The sequence below is a fragment of the Eschrichtius robustus genome, chromosome 3 (genome assembly GCF_028021215.1).
Source record: "Eschrichtius robustus isolate mEscRob2 chromosome 3, mEscRob2.pri, whole genome shotgun sequence".
Taxonomy (NCBI): Eukaryota; Metazoa; Chordata; class Mammalia; order Artiodactyla; family Eschrichtiidae; genus Eschrichtius; species Eschrichtius robustus.
In genome coordinates, this window is record NC_090826.1 from 170,787,444 (window position 1) to 170,809,364 (window position 21,921).

The 21,921-nt window shown below is 34.4% G+C and overlaps 1 protein-coding gene across 2 annotated transcripts in view; it reads right to left on the reverse strand.

Moving 5' to 3' along the window:
• IARS2 (isoleucyl-tRNA synthetase 2, mitochondrial) overlaps nucleotides 1–21,921 on the reverse strand; it is a 78,074-nt gene that overhangs the window by 14,487 nt on the left and 41,666 nt on the right. For both annotated transcript variants that reach the window (XM_068541802.1, XM_068541803.1), the window contains exons 9-14: nucleotides 20,175–20,344; nucleotides 19,351–19,441; nucleotides 17,881–18,032; nucleotides 15,642–15,802; nucleotides 6,012–6,114; nucleotides 5,288–5,381 (exon numbers count right to left, since the gene is read on the reverse strand). In XM_068541802.1, coding sequence (XP_068397903.1) covers nucleotides 5,288–5,381; nucleotides 6,012–6,114; nucleotides 15,642–15,802; nucleotides 17,881–18,032; nucleotides 19,351–19,441; nucleotides 20,175–20,344 — 771 coding nt within the window. The remainder of the gene's footprint in view (nucleotides 1–5,287; nucleotides 5,382–6,011; nucleotides 6,115–15,641; nucleotides 15,803–17,880; nucleotides 18,033–19,350; nucleotides 19,442–20,174; nucleotides 20,345–21,921) is intronic.

Below are 21,921 nucleotides of genomic sequence, written 5' to 3' on the forward strand. Positions count from 1 at the left end.
TAGAATCATTTAACAACCTCATATAATTAATTATTGGGACTATTTTCTGTTCTAGTAAGTTTATTTTTAGTAATGCTTAATTTTTTTTCTAACAACAAAAAGCACATTCTCACTTTAAGAAACTTGTAAAACAGTAAAGTTCAAGAAAATAAAATCACATATATTCCCAATGCCCAGAGATAATCACTTTATTTCAGCATATTTCCTTCCACTATTTTGTCTATGCATACCAATATTTACATGAGTAAATATCCTACATCTTTGTATTCTGCACTTTTAAAAATTTAACATGCCCTTAAATAATACTTTCCCATGACCATTTAATGTTCAAAAAATGTTCAAAAACATGACTTAATGGAGGCATATCATTCTACCATATGAATGTATGCCATATCACTTTAGCCATTTTTCTACAGATGGACATTGGGTTGTTGGTCAATGTCATTTACTATTTGAAATAACACTGTAGTGAATATCTTCACACACAATTTTTCATCCAGATCTGATTACTTCTACAGAATAGATTCCTGTAAGTGGAATCACTCAGTCAAAAGACAGAAAACTACTTCAAAGCTTTTGACGCATAATGTGAAAACCCCTTCTGGTAGGTCTGTGCCAATTTACACTTCCACCAGCAGTGTACAAGAGGGAGAAACGGTGCCCGTTTTTTTTCTGCCTATTTTTTATCCTTTTTCCTTCCTGAATAGATTTTTTTGTAATTTTATTATTATTATCATTATTTTAAAAATATTTTCTTGGCAGCATGTGGATCTTAGTTCCCCAACCAGGGATCAAACCTGCGCCCCTTGCATTGGAAGTGCGGAGTCTTAACCACTGGACCACCAGGGAAGCCCCTGCATAGGTCTTTCAGTAGAAGAAAAATTTAGAACTTTCTTACGGAGGCATAGTATGTTTGGTGTCTTAATATTCCAAGAAAAGTAGCGATTAACCATGTGGTAAAAAGTTAGTATTTCTTTACAATAACTTTCGCTCTTATGAAAATTGTAGGAATTCCCTGGTGGCCTAGTAGTAGTTAGGATTCTAGGCCTTCACTCCTGTGACCCGGGTTCAATCCCTAGTCAGGAAACTGAGATCCCACAAGTCGCCTGTGCAGCCAAAAAAAAAAAAGTAAAGATTCATGTTTAGAGGAAACAACTGTTCAATACCCCTAGGATTGTGATTTAGGTATGGTAAAAATTTAAAGAATAAACCAACTAGTAAAAAATTACTATCAAAGAGGAATTAGCAAAAAAACTGAGTAATCTACAATTTCATTACTAAATTTGTATAATTTTTCTGAATTGATGAATTTTGAGCAAGATTATTATACTGAACTAAGAAGGCAGGCTGTAGAACCAGCACAAACATTTGGCAAAACTACTGTTTAATGTACGTACATTTTAAAATAATTTAAACAAAAAATAATTGCTAAAAATAATCATTAATTTTTGAAATTAAGCTATTAGTACTGTATATGTCCTTAAAAGGGTAACTTTAAAAAAAACTTATTTGTAAATCTGTTTCTGTTTCAAAAAATGATCTCTTTTCTCTACTTCAACTTATTTCTCTGTTAAAAAGAATCAGAAATGATGTAGAATAAATATTTTAAGACACTAATTACTTCACCAGGTGAATGGATAAACTGTGGTACATCCAGACAATGAAGTACTGTTCAGCACTAAAAAGTAATGCGCTATCAAGCCATGAAAAGACGTGGAGGAACCCTGAATACATATTATTAAGTAAAAAGCCAATGTGAAAAGGCTACATCCTGTATGACTCCAACTATACCACATTCTGGAAAGGGCAAAATTATGGAGACAGTAAAAAGATCAGTGGCTGACAGGGGTTAGTACAGAAGGAGGGATGAAAAGGTGGAGCAGAAGATTTGGGGGTCCATAAAGCTATTCTGTGTGATACGAGCCATTATACATTTGCCAAAACCCACAGAATGTACATCACCAAGAGTGAACTCTAATGTAAACTACGGACCCTGGATGATAATGATTTGTCAACGTGAGGTCATCGAATGTAACAAACAGACCACTCTGGTGTGGGATGCTGATAATGGGAAGGCTGTGGGGAAGGGGTACAAGGGGTATGGATTCTCTCTACTTCTCTATTTTTAAAAAATTTTAAACATTAATTAGTTTTATTTTATTTTTAAAAATTTTTATTGGAGTATAGTTGCTTTACAATATTGTGTTAGTTTATACTGTACAGCAAAATGAATCAGCCATACATATACAAATATCCCCTCTTTGGATTTCCTTCTCATTTAGGTCACCACAGAGCAATGAGTAGAGTTCCCTGTGCTATACAGTAGGTTCTCATTAGTTATCTATTTTATACATAGTATCAACAGGGTATATACGTCAATCCCAATCTCCCAATTCATCCCACCACCCCCTTTCCCCTTTGGTATCCATAAGTTTGTCGTCTGTGTCTCTATTTCTGCTTTGTAAATAAGATCGTCTATACAAACTTTTTCCAAAAAATAAAGCTGTTTTTTAAAAAGTTTAAATATTAATTAGTTTTAAATCAGTGCAATAATTAATGTCTTTGGTAAACATTTAAGGAATGTTTTAGAAATATGGATGTGACTTATTACTTATATATAATATAATTCATTTAAATGCCACTCCCTTTCAGAAAGTGTTCAAGTTTCAATTTCTTAAGTTTTATTGACCTTGAACTCACTCACAGTGAAACTCACAAAGAACTCACCAGGTACTTGACCTGGTGTGAAAACAGAAGCCAAATCTCTTTCACTGCTATAAAATCTGTCACCAAAAAGTGAAACTAGATATGTATGCTATGTAATCACCAAATTCAACTCGTTAAACATTAGCAGATACTGATGAAGACTGGTATCTAAAATTAAGCTCAAAATCAAGCTGATTTTACTTTGCAATAGTACACTCTCAAGGAAACATGCAGACATTGAATCATTTCATATTAGATTTGATACACGCCATCTGAGAATGAAAAGTACAGTAAGCCTTCCCAGGAAAGTAGGTGACTGCTCATTTTGTTTTGTTTTTTAAAGGAAAATCACCTTTGCTTTATGGTTTTTTGAACTATGAATTCACCTAGTATCTGGACTCCTTCCCACCTCATTCTTTCTGCCTATCTTTTGAAATTTTTTATCATGAAAGAAGAAAAGGGAGGAAAACAGGATGAAATATAAATCAATTAATCTAACTTACTGATGAATCTCAAGATTTTTGTTATTTTATTTATTCTTTACTTTTTTTTGAGGAAGAGGAATATAAGATCTCAGTGAAAAAGAAGAAACTACAGTCTAAAATTGGGTTTGTGGGACTTCCCTGGTGGGCCAGTGGTTAGGACTCAGCGCTTCCACTGCCGGGGGCCCGGGTTCAATCCCTGGTCAGGGAACTAAGAACCCACAAGCCACACAGCGCAGCCAAAATAAAATAAAATAAACTAGGGTTTGTGTATTATCTGTGAAGATAGTTTACTTATGTTCTGGCACCCTCCTATGCACGCAACACACATGTTTAAATGGCAAAATGATTTTCTTTCTTTGAATTAATTCCCTATATATGACATGGAAGGAAAAAATGATTTACTGATTAGGTGCATTTTTACCACTAATTTCGTTTGATAAACTATTTCTGTCACTGTCAAATATTGAGTTAAGAACAAACTTGAAATAGTACGACTAAACTCTATCTGAACCACCGACAGCAGCACAGACAGGTTTTAATGACAATTTTCACGCAGTTTAACAGTCAATGGCTCCAGTTAATAATCTGCACTTGCTGCACTTGGTAACGTAAAACCACTTTAGAAATTAAAAAAGCAACAATGCCAGTAGCAGCAATTCTCACCAAGGCTGAAGCAGCTAATGAACTTCGAAATATACTTTATAAGCACTATTTCACACATGGAATATTTATTCTATTTTGAAATTCAGCATGCTGCCCCAAATGTGGTAGGAGGGAACTCTTTTTCCTGTTTATAACATAACACATATTTAACCTACCTACCTACCTTCTGTAGTGTTATCTGCCGACATTTTCAATATAATTTAGGAAAACGAAGTACCTAAACTGGCAATATTTTCTCTTGAGTACGGTGGGAGAAATGTATGAAATAATAATTCTGAAAATTACTGCATACAATATTATAAAAATTATATTAATATGTTAACTTATATTAGAAAATTATGAATTTTTATGTACAGTTTAGCTATAATACAGAGTAAGCATGAATTTCTGTGTATTTTGCTTTTCAAATTTCCTACAGAAAGCAAGGCCCAATTAGAGCATTCCTAGCGTTTACCTGCTAGGAATCACATTGCTGTCCTCTCAATAATGAGGCCTACTACCAGAAGCATACCCCAGGTAAAACCTGACCACAATCCCTCTTCATCCCTTTAACAATGGTCAGCTGAACAGGCAAGCTGTTTTCCCACATTCCTTTGCTCCAGAAAGCAAACAGGATCTCCTGGGTAAAAGCCAGCACTCAGCAGCAATGTGAGGGACTATGTGACGCACCGTTGCTTCCCTGCCACCTCATCCCGGTCTTTAACCTCACAGTGGGGACAAGCTCTACTTCATTTCACTTCCAGCTTCTCACTTAGTATCCTTGAAGGTATCTTCTCACATCTGAACACGTCCTCTGTGTGCCTGCTACTACTCCCTTCTAATTCCTGCCCCATCTCACCTCCCTCTTTATCCACCGAGTCAAAAGCTTACCCTAACTGTGAGGAGGCAGAAATTAGTCAGCTGTCTGCATAGAGAGGGGTAAAGCTGTGAGAAGGTAACGGAGTACAGATGAATGAGAACCGGAAAGCAGGGTACCCGAGTTCTAGTCCGACACTAAGCTATGTAACCATCACCTAATTGGACCCTAATCCAATCTCATCTCCTCTTCTGAAAAATGATTGGGTCAGGCTATTTCAGTGATTTCCAAACTTTGTTTTACAGAACTAAGTGCCTTGGGGTCAAGGAGAATGAGCTGAGAGGAGGAAGAAAATTCCCATGTTTATTAATCTTATGTATTGTGGTTCTATATAAAAATTTCAATTGGCAAAAAAAAAAAAGTTTAGAAAGCATTGGATTAAATGATTTTTAATCATTTTTTAAAAATGATTAAAAGATCCAATAGCCCTTCCAGATCTAAAATTATATTATAGAAGGAGATGTACTTCCAAATAAAGCATAAAAAAAAAAAAAGAGTTCTTGATTATAGATTTCTTCTGATAGCATTTATTTTTCAAAACTGCCTGATTGGTATTTAACCTACTCTTTTAAATTACCTGGAAGAACATAAGACCACGAAGTTCCACTGTCAAACCAGATGTCCAAAATATCCTGACCAGGCACATACTCCAAAGCATCAGGACCACCAACCTAGTAAGATAATGTAAAAGCATTTTAATTACACAGCCATCACAACATTTACAATTAATACCCAAAAAGGTCTTAAGAAAATGAAATACTTACAACCATTAAATTCACATTTTAAAATGAAATTTCAGACATTTTTAAGTATTTTGCAATTAGGTACAACTGCTTCATTTGCACGTAAAAGTGATTGTGGCCACTTAATTACACACTTGCTAATGGAAATATAAACTTTTTATTTCTTGAAATGATCTTGCAATTTGGATTTTTCAATATGTGATGCCATCAGTTAACTTGAATTCATGTCCTACAAAGTCCTGATACACCAATGTTAGGCACTGTTCTCTCACAGTCACAAGTGCCTCTCTCTGCTCAGCCAAGAAAGCAGTTGAAATCAATCTTGGCCCTCAGTGAGACAGCAAATATCCCTCACACTCTACTGCTACACCATATACCCAGCTTCTCTAGCTAAATACAAATGTCTGCTCTCAAACTGCACTGGCTCCTCATTTATGACGAATAAGCTCAAGAACCTGACAGGATAACTTAACTACTTTTTAGCTCCCAGGGAATCCCGTGTTGTCGTTAAATCACGCAATACATAACAAAGGCTGTTAAATATGAATAGAAATTTACCTGAGATAAGACTTCTCTTGGAAGAAGTTGCTCTGGGGGAAGAGTCCACCAGATATCACTGCCATGTTCTTCCACTAGTTTAATAATATGCTCAATAGTTTGGCTATTGTAGGGGGAACAAAGAAACATTGTTCACTTAATTATTGTGATTAATACCTAATAGTTTAAATTTAAGAAACAGTAGTATTTTCTTCCTTATCTGCAGGATATTTATCCCAATATGCAGGGTACGTTTTCCTATCTTTTCCCCCAAATTTAGTGGTATTAATCTTCAGTTACTTGCTTACTTAGTTCCTGCTGTCATCTTAAATTCAATAAAATAAAATAAACTTGATCATATGGAGCCCGTAAAAGAAAAAGAAAAAAAAAAAAAAAGACTTCTCCTGATATCCCTATTTCAGTTACTGATTTCCCTGTTTCTATCAATCTATTTTCTAACCAAGTACCTGTATTCAAAACCTGCTAATTATCTACCTCCTCCAATTTCTGCTCAAATTAAGCCAACATATTCTGTCAGTTTCTACCTTGAAATATCACTCAAATTTATTCTTTGAGTAAATAAAAGAATATTAGTCCAACCTCACTGTGTCAATACTAGATTGATGCAATGGTCTGACTTCTCCCCTATGCTCATTCCTCTACATGGCACATGAGATTTAATTTATATGACACATCTCTGAGAGAGCTGCATTCCTAAAACTGCTTTTATCACACCAATCCCCTCTCAAAGACTTGCAGTGCCCCCTCACTGCTTACAGGACTGAGCCCAAATACATCTGCATAAGAGGCATTGCTGTACCAGAGCACAGATTTTGATATCTGATATTTGGTATTTGGTAACAGATACCCAGACTTGTATCTTGACTCTGCTACTTTTTATATATATGACCACACACAAGTACTAAAACTTCTCTAAGTCTTGGTTGTCCCTTCTGTTAAGAAGAATTGTACAATTTTTGTTCAAAAATATTTGAGAACCTCCAATGTTTTGGACGCTGTTCTAGGCACTGGAGATACAACAGTTAACAAGGCAGATAAGATTCCCACTGTAGTAGAACTTGCATTTTAATGATCCTAGATACTTTCGTCAGAATGACTGCAAACTAAATGAGATGATCCAATAAAATTTAACACATGCCTAACACACAACAGAAAGCCAATAAATGCGTATCAAATGAATACTGAAATTGATCATTATCTTTGGGAAGATAAAATACACAGTTATAAATTGTCTGAAAATTAAACTCAGGGAATATTTTATACTAAATTTTCTCACAGGAATAATATACTTTTAAGTTATTATCACAGCTTTATTGACATTACAACTTCCTCTAGTTGCTTTCCACTGAGTCACAGAATATACTGGTCAAGAACATGGACCCTGTGTGGAGAGAAGGGAACCCTCCTACATTGTTGATGGGAATGTAAATTGGTGCAGCTACTATGGAAAACAGTTTGGAGGTTCCTCAAAAAACTAAAAGTAGAGTTGCTATATGATCCTGTAATCTACTACTGGGCATATATACAGAGAAAACTATAATTCGAAAAGTGACAGATGAATGGATAAAGAAGATATGGTACACATACACAATGGAATATTACTCAGCCATAAAAAAGAACAAAATAATGCCATTTGCAGCAACATGGATGGACCTAGAGATTATCATACTAAGTGAAGTAAGTCAGACAGAGAAAGGCAAATACCACATGATACCACTTATATGTGGAACCTAAAATATGACACAAATGAATTTACCTACGAAACAGAAACACACTCATACAGAACAGACTTGTGGTTGCCAAAGGGGAGAGGGGGGATGGATTAGGAGTTTGGGATTAGCAGATGCAAACTATTACATATACAATGGATAACCAACAAGGTCCTACTGTATAGCACAGGGAACTATATTCAATATCCTGTGATAAACCATAATGGAAAAGAATATGAAAAAGAATTCAGTGTGATACACTGAATTACTCTGCTGTTCAGTAGAAATTAACACAACATTGTAAATCAACTATACTTCAATAAAATAAATTAAAAAAAAAAAAGAACATGGACCCCAGAGCCAGACAGCTTTCATTTAATTCCTGGCTCTATAACTTACTAGCTATGCGACCCTAGGCAAAGCACTCAACGTTTCTGTACCTTGGTTTGCAAAAATGCATATAATAACAGTATCATTAATAGAGCTATTATGGATATGAATTGAGCTTATATGTAAAATGCCTAGAACAGTGCCTGGCACATATTAATAGGTATTATATAAGCATTAGCTATTATTTAAACTGATTCTTTTGGGGGTTTTTTGGCCTTGCCACGCAGCATGTAGGATCTCAGTTCCCCGACCAGAGATCAAACCCATGTACCCTGCATTGGGAGCACAGAGTCTTGACCACTGGACTGCCAGGGAAGTCCCATAAACTGATTCTTTGAAGTCAGGAAACTTAAGACAGTTAATTTTGTTAACCAGTTACCAAAACACATATCCATATTAATATTTAGAGATTAAAGTACATATAGTAAAGCCAACTTTTCAATTATCCTCTTTTCTACCACACTCCATTAATGCAAGTAACTAAAAATGTACGTCTATGAGAGTCGATGGAAACGGAAGGAGGAGTGGATAGGAAAAAGTTCTAAGTTCTTAATCTGGATCTGCTTCTTATTAATCATGACTATGTATGGCAAATCACTGAACCTCTCTGGGTCTGATAATTCAGATAAAATGAAGTGTTTATGAAAAATTGTTGTGGGAAGCAAAAATCAAATGGGCATTATAAATTAAATATGCTCTACAAATTGATATCCAAAATACCTAAGTTGATTATACTACGAAGGACAACGAAAAAGTATAATGCTACCACATCTATTCTGAAGAAATTATGAATAATAAGAAGGTTTAAATGGGCACAAGTCCATATTTCTAATACAGTCACACATTTCAGATGGACTTTAACAATAAAGATAAACTTTTGTGACATGAGACCATAAAAACTCTGTGCAATAACAACCTAGTTATATGACAATATTTAGTTACATATTACTATTTTAATAGTTTGCACAGAACATTTTATCAGTTAAGAAAATATGAATATACTGTAATAGAAAATCTGAATAAACCTAATGCTATTACTCTTAGAACTAAAAAAAAGGGAGATACTAGCAAAGTACATTTACACACATATATCATACCAATTATGAAATTTTCATTAAAAAAAGATTCTAAATATGAGTGTCATTTTCATTTTGCCCTTTTTTTTTTTTTTGGCCACTTCATGCGGCATGTGGGATCTTAGTTCCCTGACCAGGGTCTGAACCCGTGCCCCCTGCATTGGAAGCTCAGAGTCTTAACCACTGGACTGCCAGGGAAGTCCCCTCATTCTGCCTTTCTATCTTTACAATGTTATCATTAGATTGTAATTTTAGGTAAACAGTAAAATAAAACAGTGAAGCACCTTTAAATGTGTTGGAAATAAACATAAAAAAATACAAACATAAAGGAAAATCATTCAAATTTCATATTAATTTAGAAAATAAGGTAGAGATGTTAGGATTAATATTATTATTAATCAAAATAAAAGCATTTATGTGTATACCACAAATTATATATACACATTTATGTGTATACTTTTAAAAGGACTTTACAAGCACTCTCTAATTGGATTCATAAAAAAACATATTTATAGCTAAACTGACAGATAAACTGTTCTGTGCCTTGGGGTTCCTTAAATCATGAGCCTAATAAGCAAGTAACAATTAAAACCCAGGCCTCGAAACAGTCTCTTCTAAATCATGGCTCGGTTCTGCTTTTACTTCTCCATTCAGCCTTTCTAACTCATTTAGGAAGACAACACTGTATCTGTGAACTCACACTCCCTTTCTCTGGGGTTTGCTAAGCAAAGGCAAAAAGACTCTTATTACCCATGTGTAATGAAAGCGTGAACCAGAGACCAAGTCAGGGCAGCAGGGAGTCCCAGGAGATTAGTGTGCTGACAGAGCGGGCACCAAGTCCAAAGACCAGAGGCTATCTGCGACTTATTAGATACTGACAGGAATACATCATGTTTTTTTTTCTGAGCTTCAGTTTCTATGAACATTCGGAAAAGCTGGGAGAAGAAAGGCTATGTGAAAAATTTTATTCTTAAAAAAGTCCTAACATTGTAGTCAGTAACCTTAACATCTGTAGATGATACTTACATATCCGTTTCAGAACGTCTGATTCAACTCTAATGAAACTAAGTTCTTTTTCATATTGCTAAATAGCAGATAAATTCAATGAAGTTTCAGAATTATATTTTAAGTATTACTTAACTATATTCAAGTATCTCAGAGAGTCTGTAACTAAAAATACCCAACAGCAAAGAAAGATTCCAATTTTGCAGCTGGCATGTTATTAAGGCAACTATAAAATCCTACCAAGTTTAGTCAACCAGCTCTAGTCTAGCTAAAGTTGAAGTTTTAATTGCTACATTTTCTTATAAAGATATAGGTCGTTCACTTAGATAAACAATATAATATTTCAATATGAGAAGAAATTTAATCTTGTATTATATAAACCTTATTTGCAAATATACTTTTTAACTCATAAAGGTCTCTTATTTCAGTGAGGAGGAAAGTTTGGTTTTGTTTTTCTTTTAGTTTACCTAATAATACTTACTAAAAATGGCATAACCATACAATGTTATCTACACCAATGAAAATAATCCTGTAGTAGCTTTTAAAAATCTAGTTTCAAAAAGGCTGTCATAAATAAAACTACATACTACTAAAAATATGACTCATTATTTTTGTGTCCCTTCTGACATATACAGATGAATTTGGACCCCCAAAAAATGTTTTTTCCAGTTTATCGAACAGAAATATGAAACATTTTAAAGAGGGGAGAGAAGAAGCTCGGCTTCATTAACAGACCAATTCCTACTAATATTTAGAGTAAGACTTGCTTCCTTCCTTTTTATCGCGAAATATAAAAATATGACGTACTAAATGTACTTTAATGGGCATTATCTTCTGTAACAATTCTATTTTGAGATCTTAGACAACTATATTACTTAAGTTTTTAAAAACAGGAAAATAAAGACAACTCTGAGTTAGAGTATAAAAACTGAATAAAACTGATGACAAATAAGAATGCAGATTTCAAAGACAAAAACATTCCTCACAATCCAAACAAATCAAAATATAAGTACAACGGAATTGGTATCACTAAGTGAAAACTTTCTTCTGACTTGTACTCTGGTGGTCTGAATGATCCTAAAAATATTGTGGCAGAGTTATAAAAACAAAATTTGCAATAAAAATAAACAAACACATATAACCTCCAAACTTGAGGTAACTATAGTAGATTGCAAAATAAAGATAAATTTTACATTCAAACAAAATCTGAAACGATAATTTCGATTAAAAATACAAGTAAATGCTGCACAAGTGCTCAAAAGATACTCATTATAGCACTGTAGCAAAAACTTAGAAACAGCCAAATGTCAGGATGGGCTACATTTATTTGATTTTCATACACAAGGAACTAGGCAACCATTAAGAGCTAAGCTACCATTTTTAATGGTTACCTATTCATTCTTCCAGAATTGACTTTAATTATTTCTTCTTTTTCATATCATTACGTTTCTTTATAAACAATTGTATTAGACATCCTTACAGATATGTATATATATATGTATCTTTGTACAAGAGACGTTAGTCCTTTTGTTTCCTTCGGATAAATACTTAGAAGTGTAATTTTTTATTACAAAACCGAGATGGTGCTTTAAAAAGTTTTAAGACAATTTTATAGGCATTTCTAGTGATATTAAATATTCTTCCCAAAAAAACCCAAGAAGTAGTCAAAATTTGTGTTTTGAAATGTAAGAATTCCCCCCTTTGTTACTAATACCCTATACTTAACACAAACACACAGTTAACTTATAACCTAAAGATCGTATAAATTACTGTTGATAAAAGTGGGTGAAACCACTTATCACTACATAATCTCTATGCTTCCATCTTAATGCTGTATTTCATAAAGCAGTAAATCCATCATAAAACTTTGTACTTTACGCAACGGCCTTATCTAAACACACGCATTATGTGTCCCTTCTTAGGTTTCAATCCGTGAAAATCCGCTAGGTACTACCAGCCACTATAACACCAACCAATCATTCTAAACTTCGCTATCAACTGGGCTGAAGCTTATTTAACGTGTTACCAGAAATTAAACAGCGTTAAGATTGCTAGGTAATGAACAAACTGTTGCTGTCATTTCATTTTCCTGTATTTTGTCTTTATAAAAGCAAAAATATTAAGGACTATAATATACTTTTCTTCTGGAAGTTACTGGAGTAAGAATGAGGTAAGAGGCTAAATGTTTCATATTTATTTACTAAGTTTAATTCTAGAACACAATGAAATTTGGGGGAGCTCTATTTTTAATTTAATTCTATATTTACGTTTTGAAGATGACAGGAAACAATTTTGGAGAAATTTTTATTTGATGAACATTATCAAACTTTTTCACCAAAAAGTCATTATTATTAACATGAGCAAAAATTTGAGGTAGCTAAAGCTAACACCCAAACTTGAAATCCTTGCCTGCTTCTAGTGAATTTCTCACAATTTCCAGAAATCGGGGGCTAAGTTTCCTAAATGCATGTTAACTATTGCATTAATACTCTTAAAATGATTAAATGGTCTGAAATGAAAGAAATTTAACTAACAACCTCTTTTCCTTCCTAGGTAGCAAATGTTCCTACATTTTATCTTTTTTATGCTAAAAAGTATTTGTCTTTATTAATTAGTAATAGATTTCCACCTAAATTATAAAGGCATTATATTACAGATTAAGAAAAATGATCAATGATGTTAAAGTCAAAAATGGAATTACTTCTTGAGAAAATACAAATATGAATATAAAATGCAAATGAGAACATTAATTCAAATCAAAATCAAACATCTGAGTTTCAAATCTACCAATCTCTCAGCTTACTCAGAACATGAATAAATCAAGATTTTCTTCTGTGAAACTAGTATCATTAAGGGAGAATTTATAGACTTTCATCAAGAAAAGCAGAAGGAACCTTCTGATCTGCTTAATGGGGTCATCAGCTGTAACAGCAACTCCATGTGGACTGTGCAGCTATTTCCAGTGGAGATGCTGTTACTTTTGATGGCTACCAACTCACTTCAATGTAGAGGCGTATTCAAGAAAGACAAAAAAAATTATGGTCACTTGATTCTCATTTGATTAAGGAGGAAAAAAAAGACAGCCTTTCATGCAGTCTTTAAAAATTGACAAATAATTAAGAATTAACATCCATTTTTAAAAATTAACTGTTATGTCACCTTAAAGGACCAAAAACGGAAGAGGATTAGAGTCATTATTCAGAAATGGTGTACAGGAAAATGACCTATGAATTGACAGACAGTATGGTTGTTTGTCTGTCATTTCTGTAGGCCAATATTCTGTATATCTCTGCGACTTCAGAATCAGAAATCAACTATACCACGCAAGCAACACAACGGCAGATGCACAGAAAAGAATCTGTTACATACCATGTAAATGTATTGACTGTAAATAAAACATAAATGATACCTAAAGAAAATCTGCTTGTGTTTTTCTGACAAAGCTCACATTTATTTCACCCAGGTCACCGAACAATTGATCTATGTACCATTTTATTGTAGTGATTAAATAATGGTCAAATAAACCAGCTGGCTCTACTTACTAATACGTACATTGGTCCACTTGAATCACTGCAAGGAAACACCCTAAAAATCTTGCTCTCTAAATATGGAAAAGAATGAGGAACAATGGCAGTGTCTTATAGAGGTTTCCTTAAAAGAAAACTCTCCAGTGTGGAATTTTAAGCAATTCTTGTGTAAACGTATCTCAACTTTAGTTCTTAGTAGGGGAAATAAGATAATTAGTTTTTATGTGATCAAGCTCTAAATTTTAAGAACAACATATGCAACAATATTTAGGCCAAAGAGTCTTAGCTCCAAGTTGTAATAATATTGCAATAGCCTTAAAATCACCTCCTGGTCTCTAACCTCTAGTTTCTTTTCCTAAAACATACTGTGACTCTTCATGCCTACTTAAAAGTTTAAATTCCTTAGCCTGGTATTCAAGACTCACTTCAATTTGCCCCAATCAATCTTTCTTAGGTGTTTGTCTTTCTGATCCCCTCACACAACCTGCAGCCCCATTATGGTTCCTATATACATGCTATATTTTCCCCACTCTGGGTCCTCAGCTCCTAATCCCACTACTTTCCCCCACTTCCTACCTAATCCTCCAGGCCCTACTCAAATGCCATATCCTTTATAACTGAAGCAAATGAGCTGTTTTAGGGTTCAATATTTGTTCAAGGCAGAGCCTTTAGTTCTTCCCTTTGAACCACATTGCCATAAGGTGTCACATTACCCATGAAGCAGTGATACAAGGAATATTTCAAAGTGAAAAGGAACCTTCACACCAAGGATACTAAGAACTACCTAATATTGGCTAAAGGTAATCAAAAAAACAAAAAACAAAAAACACTGTAGTCAACAATTTAAAAAAACCCTAAAATACATATATTCACAAAAGTACCACCCAAAGAAATACTAATAATGTTGACAATGAAAAGCAGAACCTTTTTACAAAAATGATGATGAACCCCAAGGTAGGACATTCAACTCTGTCATCTCTCCATTACTTGCTGGCCTCCATGCCCTCAAAACCCTCACTGAATCCTCAACTGATGAAATGTGAAAATACTTACCAAAACGCAGTCAAACTCTTTGCTCATGTTCTAGAATAACTTAGTAAAACATCCAAAACAAAATTACTTCAAAAAATGAAAACCCAGGATGTATTCGCAAAAGAAATGATTAATATTCCCCTTTCCACATCTGTTAATAATAGCAACAATACTGAGAGTCACCTTAATTTACTAGAAGATAAACTAGCTAGATTATCACCTCATCAAGAGCTTGGACCATGTCAGTCTTGTTTACTGCCTCAAAAAAGGGTCTAGTATATGATTAGGGAAAACAATCTTCTTTTTACCGTATAAGCTGTTCTACTCTGAATTGTTTACTAGGTTCATGTATTATCTTTCCAAATTAAAAAAAAAAAATTAAGGAAAAAAGAAGAAATAACTAGGAATGTAATCATCACTAGAGTTAATTACGTGCATTCAACTATATTATAGTTTCTTAAATTTTAAATTACCTATACAATTACCTAATGCCATTTCTACTGAGATGAGTCATTTCACTCAGAGCGAAAGACTGACACTAATTCCTGAAGAGAAATCACATACTGGGCTCCACCACTCAACACTGCTTATCTCTGGGCTCCTGACACCTTACCCCAGCACAGGGCACAGTCAGGGACAATGAATTCTCATAGGAAAATATTCACGGTCTTTGCTTCTACGTATCAATACTGAAAAAATAATCCAGTGTTTGTTAAAACTTCATCCACCTGAAAGGATCTTTCTGAAATTTATATTTTACTCCCCTCAAAAAAGATAGCTATTTTAGAATATTTAACATATATCAAGAGTTTTCAATAGTCCACTATTTTTTCATTTTTGAAGAAAATACAACTCACTTTAAAATGCTGAAAATTTTAGAAAGAGTTCTACCTGTTGATCAAGAATTCATCTTTTGTCTTATGATGAAACACAGGAATTGGAACACCCCAAACTCTTTGCCTTGATATACACCAATATGGCCGCCTGTCCATCATTTCAACCATGGCATTCAGTGCTGATCCAGGAATAAACTTCACTTTTTTTAACAATTCCTGCAATTGATTCACAAATCAAGTCCAGTGAGAGAAAGCAGAACAAATTTTCTAGAACTGTCACTATTTATCCTAATACAGTTCTTTATTTTAGAGGTTTATTGTCATTTACATGCCCCCTCCCCCCCCTGCCAAAAAGAAACTAATCTAAAAAAATCATAGATTTCAGAGCAAAAGAGACAATGTTAAAATAGGGCCACAAAGGATCTAATAAATAACATCCAGAGCAGACTTCACCTTTGGAGGATGTGACAAGAAATTTTATACTAAATTCCAAGCACCCTAGATCAAAACTGGTTAATAACAGGTTTAGTAGAAGTATTATACTTTATTAAACTACAGTTAAAATCAATTCAAACTTGATTTCAATAATTCTTTTTTAAATGCTTAAGAAATAAGCTACTATCTTAGGTGGACAAACAAGAACTGCAATATAACCTAATTTTACATAGTATGGTTTACAACATAGAAAACACTTTCTCAAAGTAAGTTACTTCCTATTTACTTGCTGTCTCTCAAGAACTCTCCTTCCCTCCACCTCCCCCCACAAAAGTTGTAAACTACTAGCATTTGCTTTCATTTGTTAATTACCAAGAAAAGAATTATATTAGCAAAAATGTTTAAAAATATCCGTAAGTGAAAATATAACTTCATTTTAAAAAGTCTCAAAGAAAGTCTCTCTACCCATCAATAAAAGCATTTTTACATTTTTAGAGCATGTTTAAACAGTTTCCTCGCTTACCTGAACCACCAGAAATCCCCTCCCCCAAAGCCCTTTGTAGCACCACCTACTGGTAGAATGGCAACATTCGCAATTTATTTTGATTAAAAATTGAAACGTGATACTGACTTGATATTGGATTTTGTTAAGGAATAACTATTATTTTTTTAAGGTGGTAAAAATGGCATTAAAATTATGTTTTAATTTTAAATGTCAGATATACATGATGAAATATTTATGGAAAACATAATGCCTAAAAGTTGCTTTAAAATAATCCAATGGGTAGGAAGTGTAGATAATGGGTAGGGATGCAGATAAAAATAAAATTGGCAAAAAGGTGATTATTGTTGAAGTTGGGTGATGGAAACATGGCAGTACATTATTCTCTCTATTTCTGCGAGGAACAACTGAAAATTTTCTATAAAGAAGTTAAAAAAAAATTTGGCTTCAGCGTATTGCATCGGCATCAGACTCAGATGTTCTGCAACAAAAATCCGTGCAGAGCTGAAAGTTACAAATTATAACATGTACAGGAGAAAAACAGGCTTCACAAGAGATGTAAAAAACAGAACAAAACAAAGAAACGGTCCACAGCACAGCTGTCCACTCTACACGAATGCAGAAAGTGTAAATTGCTTGCATAGCTTTGGCACGGACCCCAAATCGCCAGGTCAACAAATGAACCAACTAGTAACAGCAATGTTACATGCAAGCTGTAAAGCAAAATATCTGTATACTCAGCCTGGTTACCAAATATATATTTGAGCTCTTTCATTTAGTAGAATCAAGTTGTTCATGAGATATACACACACAGATACATACATGTATTGAATGAAAGAGCTCAAATATATATTAATATTTAAAATGCCAGTTATAAAGTATTTGTTAACTCAAAAGAAATAGCTTTTCAAATGAACTGCAATTTCAATTTTAAGGAAGCAAAGAGTTTTAAAAGACTTTTGCTGAATGCCTATTATGTGCCAGACACTGTTCTGGGAACTGTTATTCACTTATCTTGTGAGGTAGGCATTATTATCACTTTTATATAAATGAGGAAACTGAGGTTCTGAGAGGTTAAACAATTTGCTGAACTCAAGTCCTAATTCTATGCTATTTTCACTACACTGGGCAGGAAATTAGAGCAAGTTAACCTCTTTAAGCGTGATTTTCCACATGTGTATAATGAAGGGATAGAAACCCAAAGTCCTTCCAGATCTAAAATTCTACAAGTTTATGAAACCAAATAATAATAGCATTAATCCCTTCTACTCCCAAAACCCTCTCCCAAGCTCACATGTAAACCTTCCATACTGAGGGAATGATAAACCCAGCCCTTACAGTAGGATGCCTTTTATACCTTGGCTGTAGTCTTAATATCCGTGATATTTACAAACCACTGCTTGCTGGCACGAATAACTACTGGTTTCTTAGTCCTCCAGTCATAGGGATAGCTGTGTACCAATTTCTCCTCTTTCAACAAATTCTTGGCAGCCTGAAGCATCTTTATAACTTAAAAAACAATTAATAACAATTTACATTAGACACAATTAAAAAGCACTATGTAAATCCTAATAACTCTCTAAACTCCCAGGGAGTACTAAATCTGGGCCAACAGGTGACAGTAATAGTAGCCATCTACCAGGTAGCAAAGGCATAATCCGGGAATCTCCGGGCAAAAAAAGCAGAAACTGTAAAACCTTAATCAGACTCCAAATTATGCCATTCCCATGGCTCTTCATTTCAAAGATGACAGAACACATCTAGAATTCTACATCTCAAATTCAGAGTCACAGTCTTTCATACTATGAATCTTAAAGTGGTCTCCAGGTAATCCAGAAGAAACCAGGTATACTGGGTTGAATTCTGTCCCCCCAAAAGATACGTTCAAGTCCTAGCCCTTAGTATCCTAGTACTTGTGAATGTGACCTTATTCGGAAATAGGGTCTTTGTAGATGTAATCTGCAATTAAGATGAGGTCACACTGGATTAGAGTGGGCCCTAATTCCAATGCCTGGTGTCCTTCTAAGAAGAAAGGATACACAGAGACACACAGAGCAAAGAAGGACATGTTACAATAGAGGCAGACTGGAGTGATACAGCTATAAACCAAAGAATGCCAAGGATTACCAGGAGCCACCAGAAGCTAGGAAGAGGCAAACATGAATTTTTCCATAGAGCTTTCAGAGGGAGCAGAGCCTGGCCAACACCTTGATTTCAGACTTCTTGCTTCCAGAACTGTGAGAGAATAAGTTTCTGTTGTTTGAAGCCACCAAATTTATGGTAATTTGTGACAGAAGCCCTAGAAAATTAATATACCAGATCTAATTAGCCTTAGTCTTAGTGTGGGCAAAGAAAGGTTTTCATAGTACCTGGTCCTTGGATCCATATTTATAGAAAGGCAGAAAGACAACTCAAGACTGGAGGACCCCTAAAATTGTTCATACGTCAACTATCCTGTATGTATCAATGATATAAGGGTTACAAACGGAGTGAGAGCGTCTGATTCACAGTCAGCATCTAGTCCCAAGGTTGATTTCATCCTTCCACAAAACTAACACTGCTGATGACTATCTCTATAGTCCTAAAATAACATCACTCTCTGTTGACTGCCTTGATCTGCTTAAACAAGTAGAGCAACTTCAAAGCAAAAGATGAAAAAGTGCCAAACTCTATTTTAAACCATGTGGCAAAATAAAATATAAATAAAATATAATTTTAGCTTTTTGTTTCTGTTGAAAGTACAAAATGAGAGAATTGCCAGCAAAGGTTACTGCTGACTGCTTTTCAGAAAATACATATTTATGATACCAACATACACAGTACTCACCCGCAACTGTTCCCTCTTCAAGAACAGCCTTGTTTTGAAGCTCAGGACCTGCAGCATCTGTGAAAACTCCATCTTCATTCACTAAACAATCCTACAAAGAGTCATTTTGAACAATTAAAATAAAGTATCAAGATATTTCATCTTATGACAATATCTAGCAAAGCAGTATACTATATAAAACATCTCATTATAGTCTAGTCTTTCACTACACTGAAAATTTGGGTACTTCTTATTCAGTCAATCAGAATTTGTGAATTTACACATTTAAATCACCAAAGGCAAAATGTATTATTAAAATATACACCTAAAGTTTAATTACAAAAAGTAACAAAATATACTAAAAAACTCTATTAATTTACAGATCTATGGCAGTGTACATACATTGTGACGACTTTGAGACTTGCCTTTAGCTAAATGGAAAAACTTGCTAAGTAACTGACGTGTGTAAAATAAATTTAGAGAAGACTGTTTAGTCTGAAAAAAAAAAAACAGCTCTTTTCAACTATTTAGTAAAACCCACTTGCTATTTTTCAGGGATTGAAAGTAATTTGTCTATGTGACTTAATACTTGGAAAAAAAAATGCCCCCATTTACTATGTATTCTTCAATTCTAACTCTGTGACAACTTTGTGCTAATTCTGGGAAATCGTTCTCAATTAGTATGAGTTAATGAGGCTTTGGAGGCTTACTGCACAGAAGCATTTCACAACTTAACTATGATGACAAAAATTATTGTTTATTATCAAAAGTAAAGATGTTAGTTAGGGTTTATTGCTTTAATTCTACAAAAGGAATAATTTAAAAGGAAAAAAGAGGAGCAGTACCATGGGCAAGTTGTGTTGAGAAGCTACACTGTAATCTTCCATACCATGAGCTGGGGCTGTGTGAACCAACCCTGTTCCTTTTGTCATGGTCACATGACTGGCAGGTAAAAGAGGAGACACCCTCTCAGAAATGAAAGGATGAGCACAAGTACCATTTTCCAAGTCAACACCTGTGGGGAAAGAAAGCTACAATTAAGAATTATTTTGGGGGCTTCCCTGGTGGCGCAGTGGTTGAGAATCTGCCTGCCAATGCAAGGGACACAGGTTCGAGCCCTGGTGTGGGAGGATCCCACATGCCGCGGAGCAACTAGGCCCATGAGCCACAATTACTGAGCCTGCGCGTCTGGAGCCTGTGCTCCGCAACAAGAGAGGCCACGATAGTGAGAGGCCCGCGCACTGCGATGAAGAGTGGCCCTCCTTGCCGCAACTACAGAAAGCCCTCGCACAGAAACGAAGACCCAACACAGCCAAAAATAAAAAAAAATTCTTTTAAAATAAAAAAAAAAAAAAAAAAGAATTATTTTATATAGCAATTCTTCTACCTCTTTAAGAATAGCAATAGACATCAGGTGAAAAGAGCAGAATCTGGGATAAGACTGGGCTCAAATTCTGGCTTTCCCTTTTGCTTGTTCTGTGACCTTCAGGAATCTATAAAATGTGAACAATTATGGTTCCTACCTCAGAGGTCTGCTGTGAACATAAACTGGGTTAATGCACGTTAAGCATTTTGGGTACTTAGCACAATACTTGCCACACTGTAAATGCTTTAAAATATTAGCAATTATTATAACAAATACATAATCAAATGAATCCAAAAAAACTTCTCTAATTTATGTGCAGTTATGTACCATTTAGAATAGAGGACAAAAAAATTCTAGCTCAACAGGTCAATGACTAGTAGGTTCTAATACTATCTCTGCGGGAACTCGTTGTAGCTTTTCATGATGTTACCCTAAAAAGGTAAGAGATGATAAATAATACCCGACAGTTACTGGGCACCCACATGTACTAGACGCAACATAAATTCTTACCTCATCTTCACAATACTACAAAGCAACTAGCATTATCCCCAATTTACAGATCAGAAAACAAGAAAATATAGGCTAGGAATGAGAAGTATATATTTTCCTCTGAAACAGGGTGGCTAAAAACGGCAATCAATTTTTCACAAAGTAATAATTTGAAACAATTATGCAGTCTAGAAAAATGACCTTTAAATTTAACCTTAATACTTTCAAAAACCTTTTGAGAATGCCACTCAACTCCCGTAACAACATCTAACATGTCAAGGAAGTCTATTAATACCTTTTGCACTTAAAAGAAGAGGTGGGCTGTGGTTAATAATACTGTGCTGTATATTTGAAAGTTACTAAGGGATTAGATCTTAAAAGTTCTCATCACAAGAAAAAAAATTTGCAACTATGTGTGATGATGTATGTTAACTAGACTTATTATGGTGATCATTTCACTATACAAATACTGAATCATTATTTTGAATGCCTGAAACTAATATAATGTTATATATCAATTACATATCAATTTTTTAAAAAAAGAGGTGAGAGAGGGGTATGGAGTAAAGAATATACTGGAGCCTCTAAGTTACCTAATGCACCAACAAGGTCCAAATGGTATTAAATATTAAACATTCTGGAGCTTCTTTCATACCTTTGACATTAAAAACCTTTTGATTTTTGTTAAGTTTGTTTAAACCTCTAACTGGTTTATATCTAAACCAGTGCATTTTGAG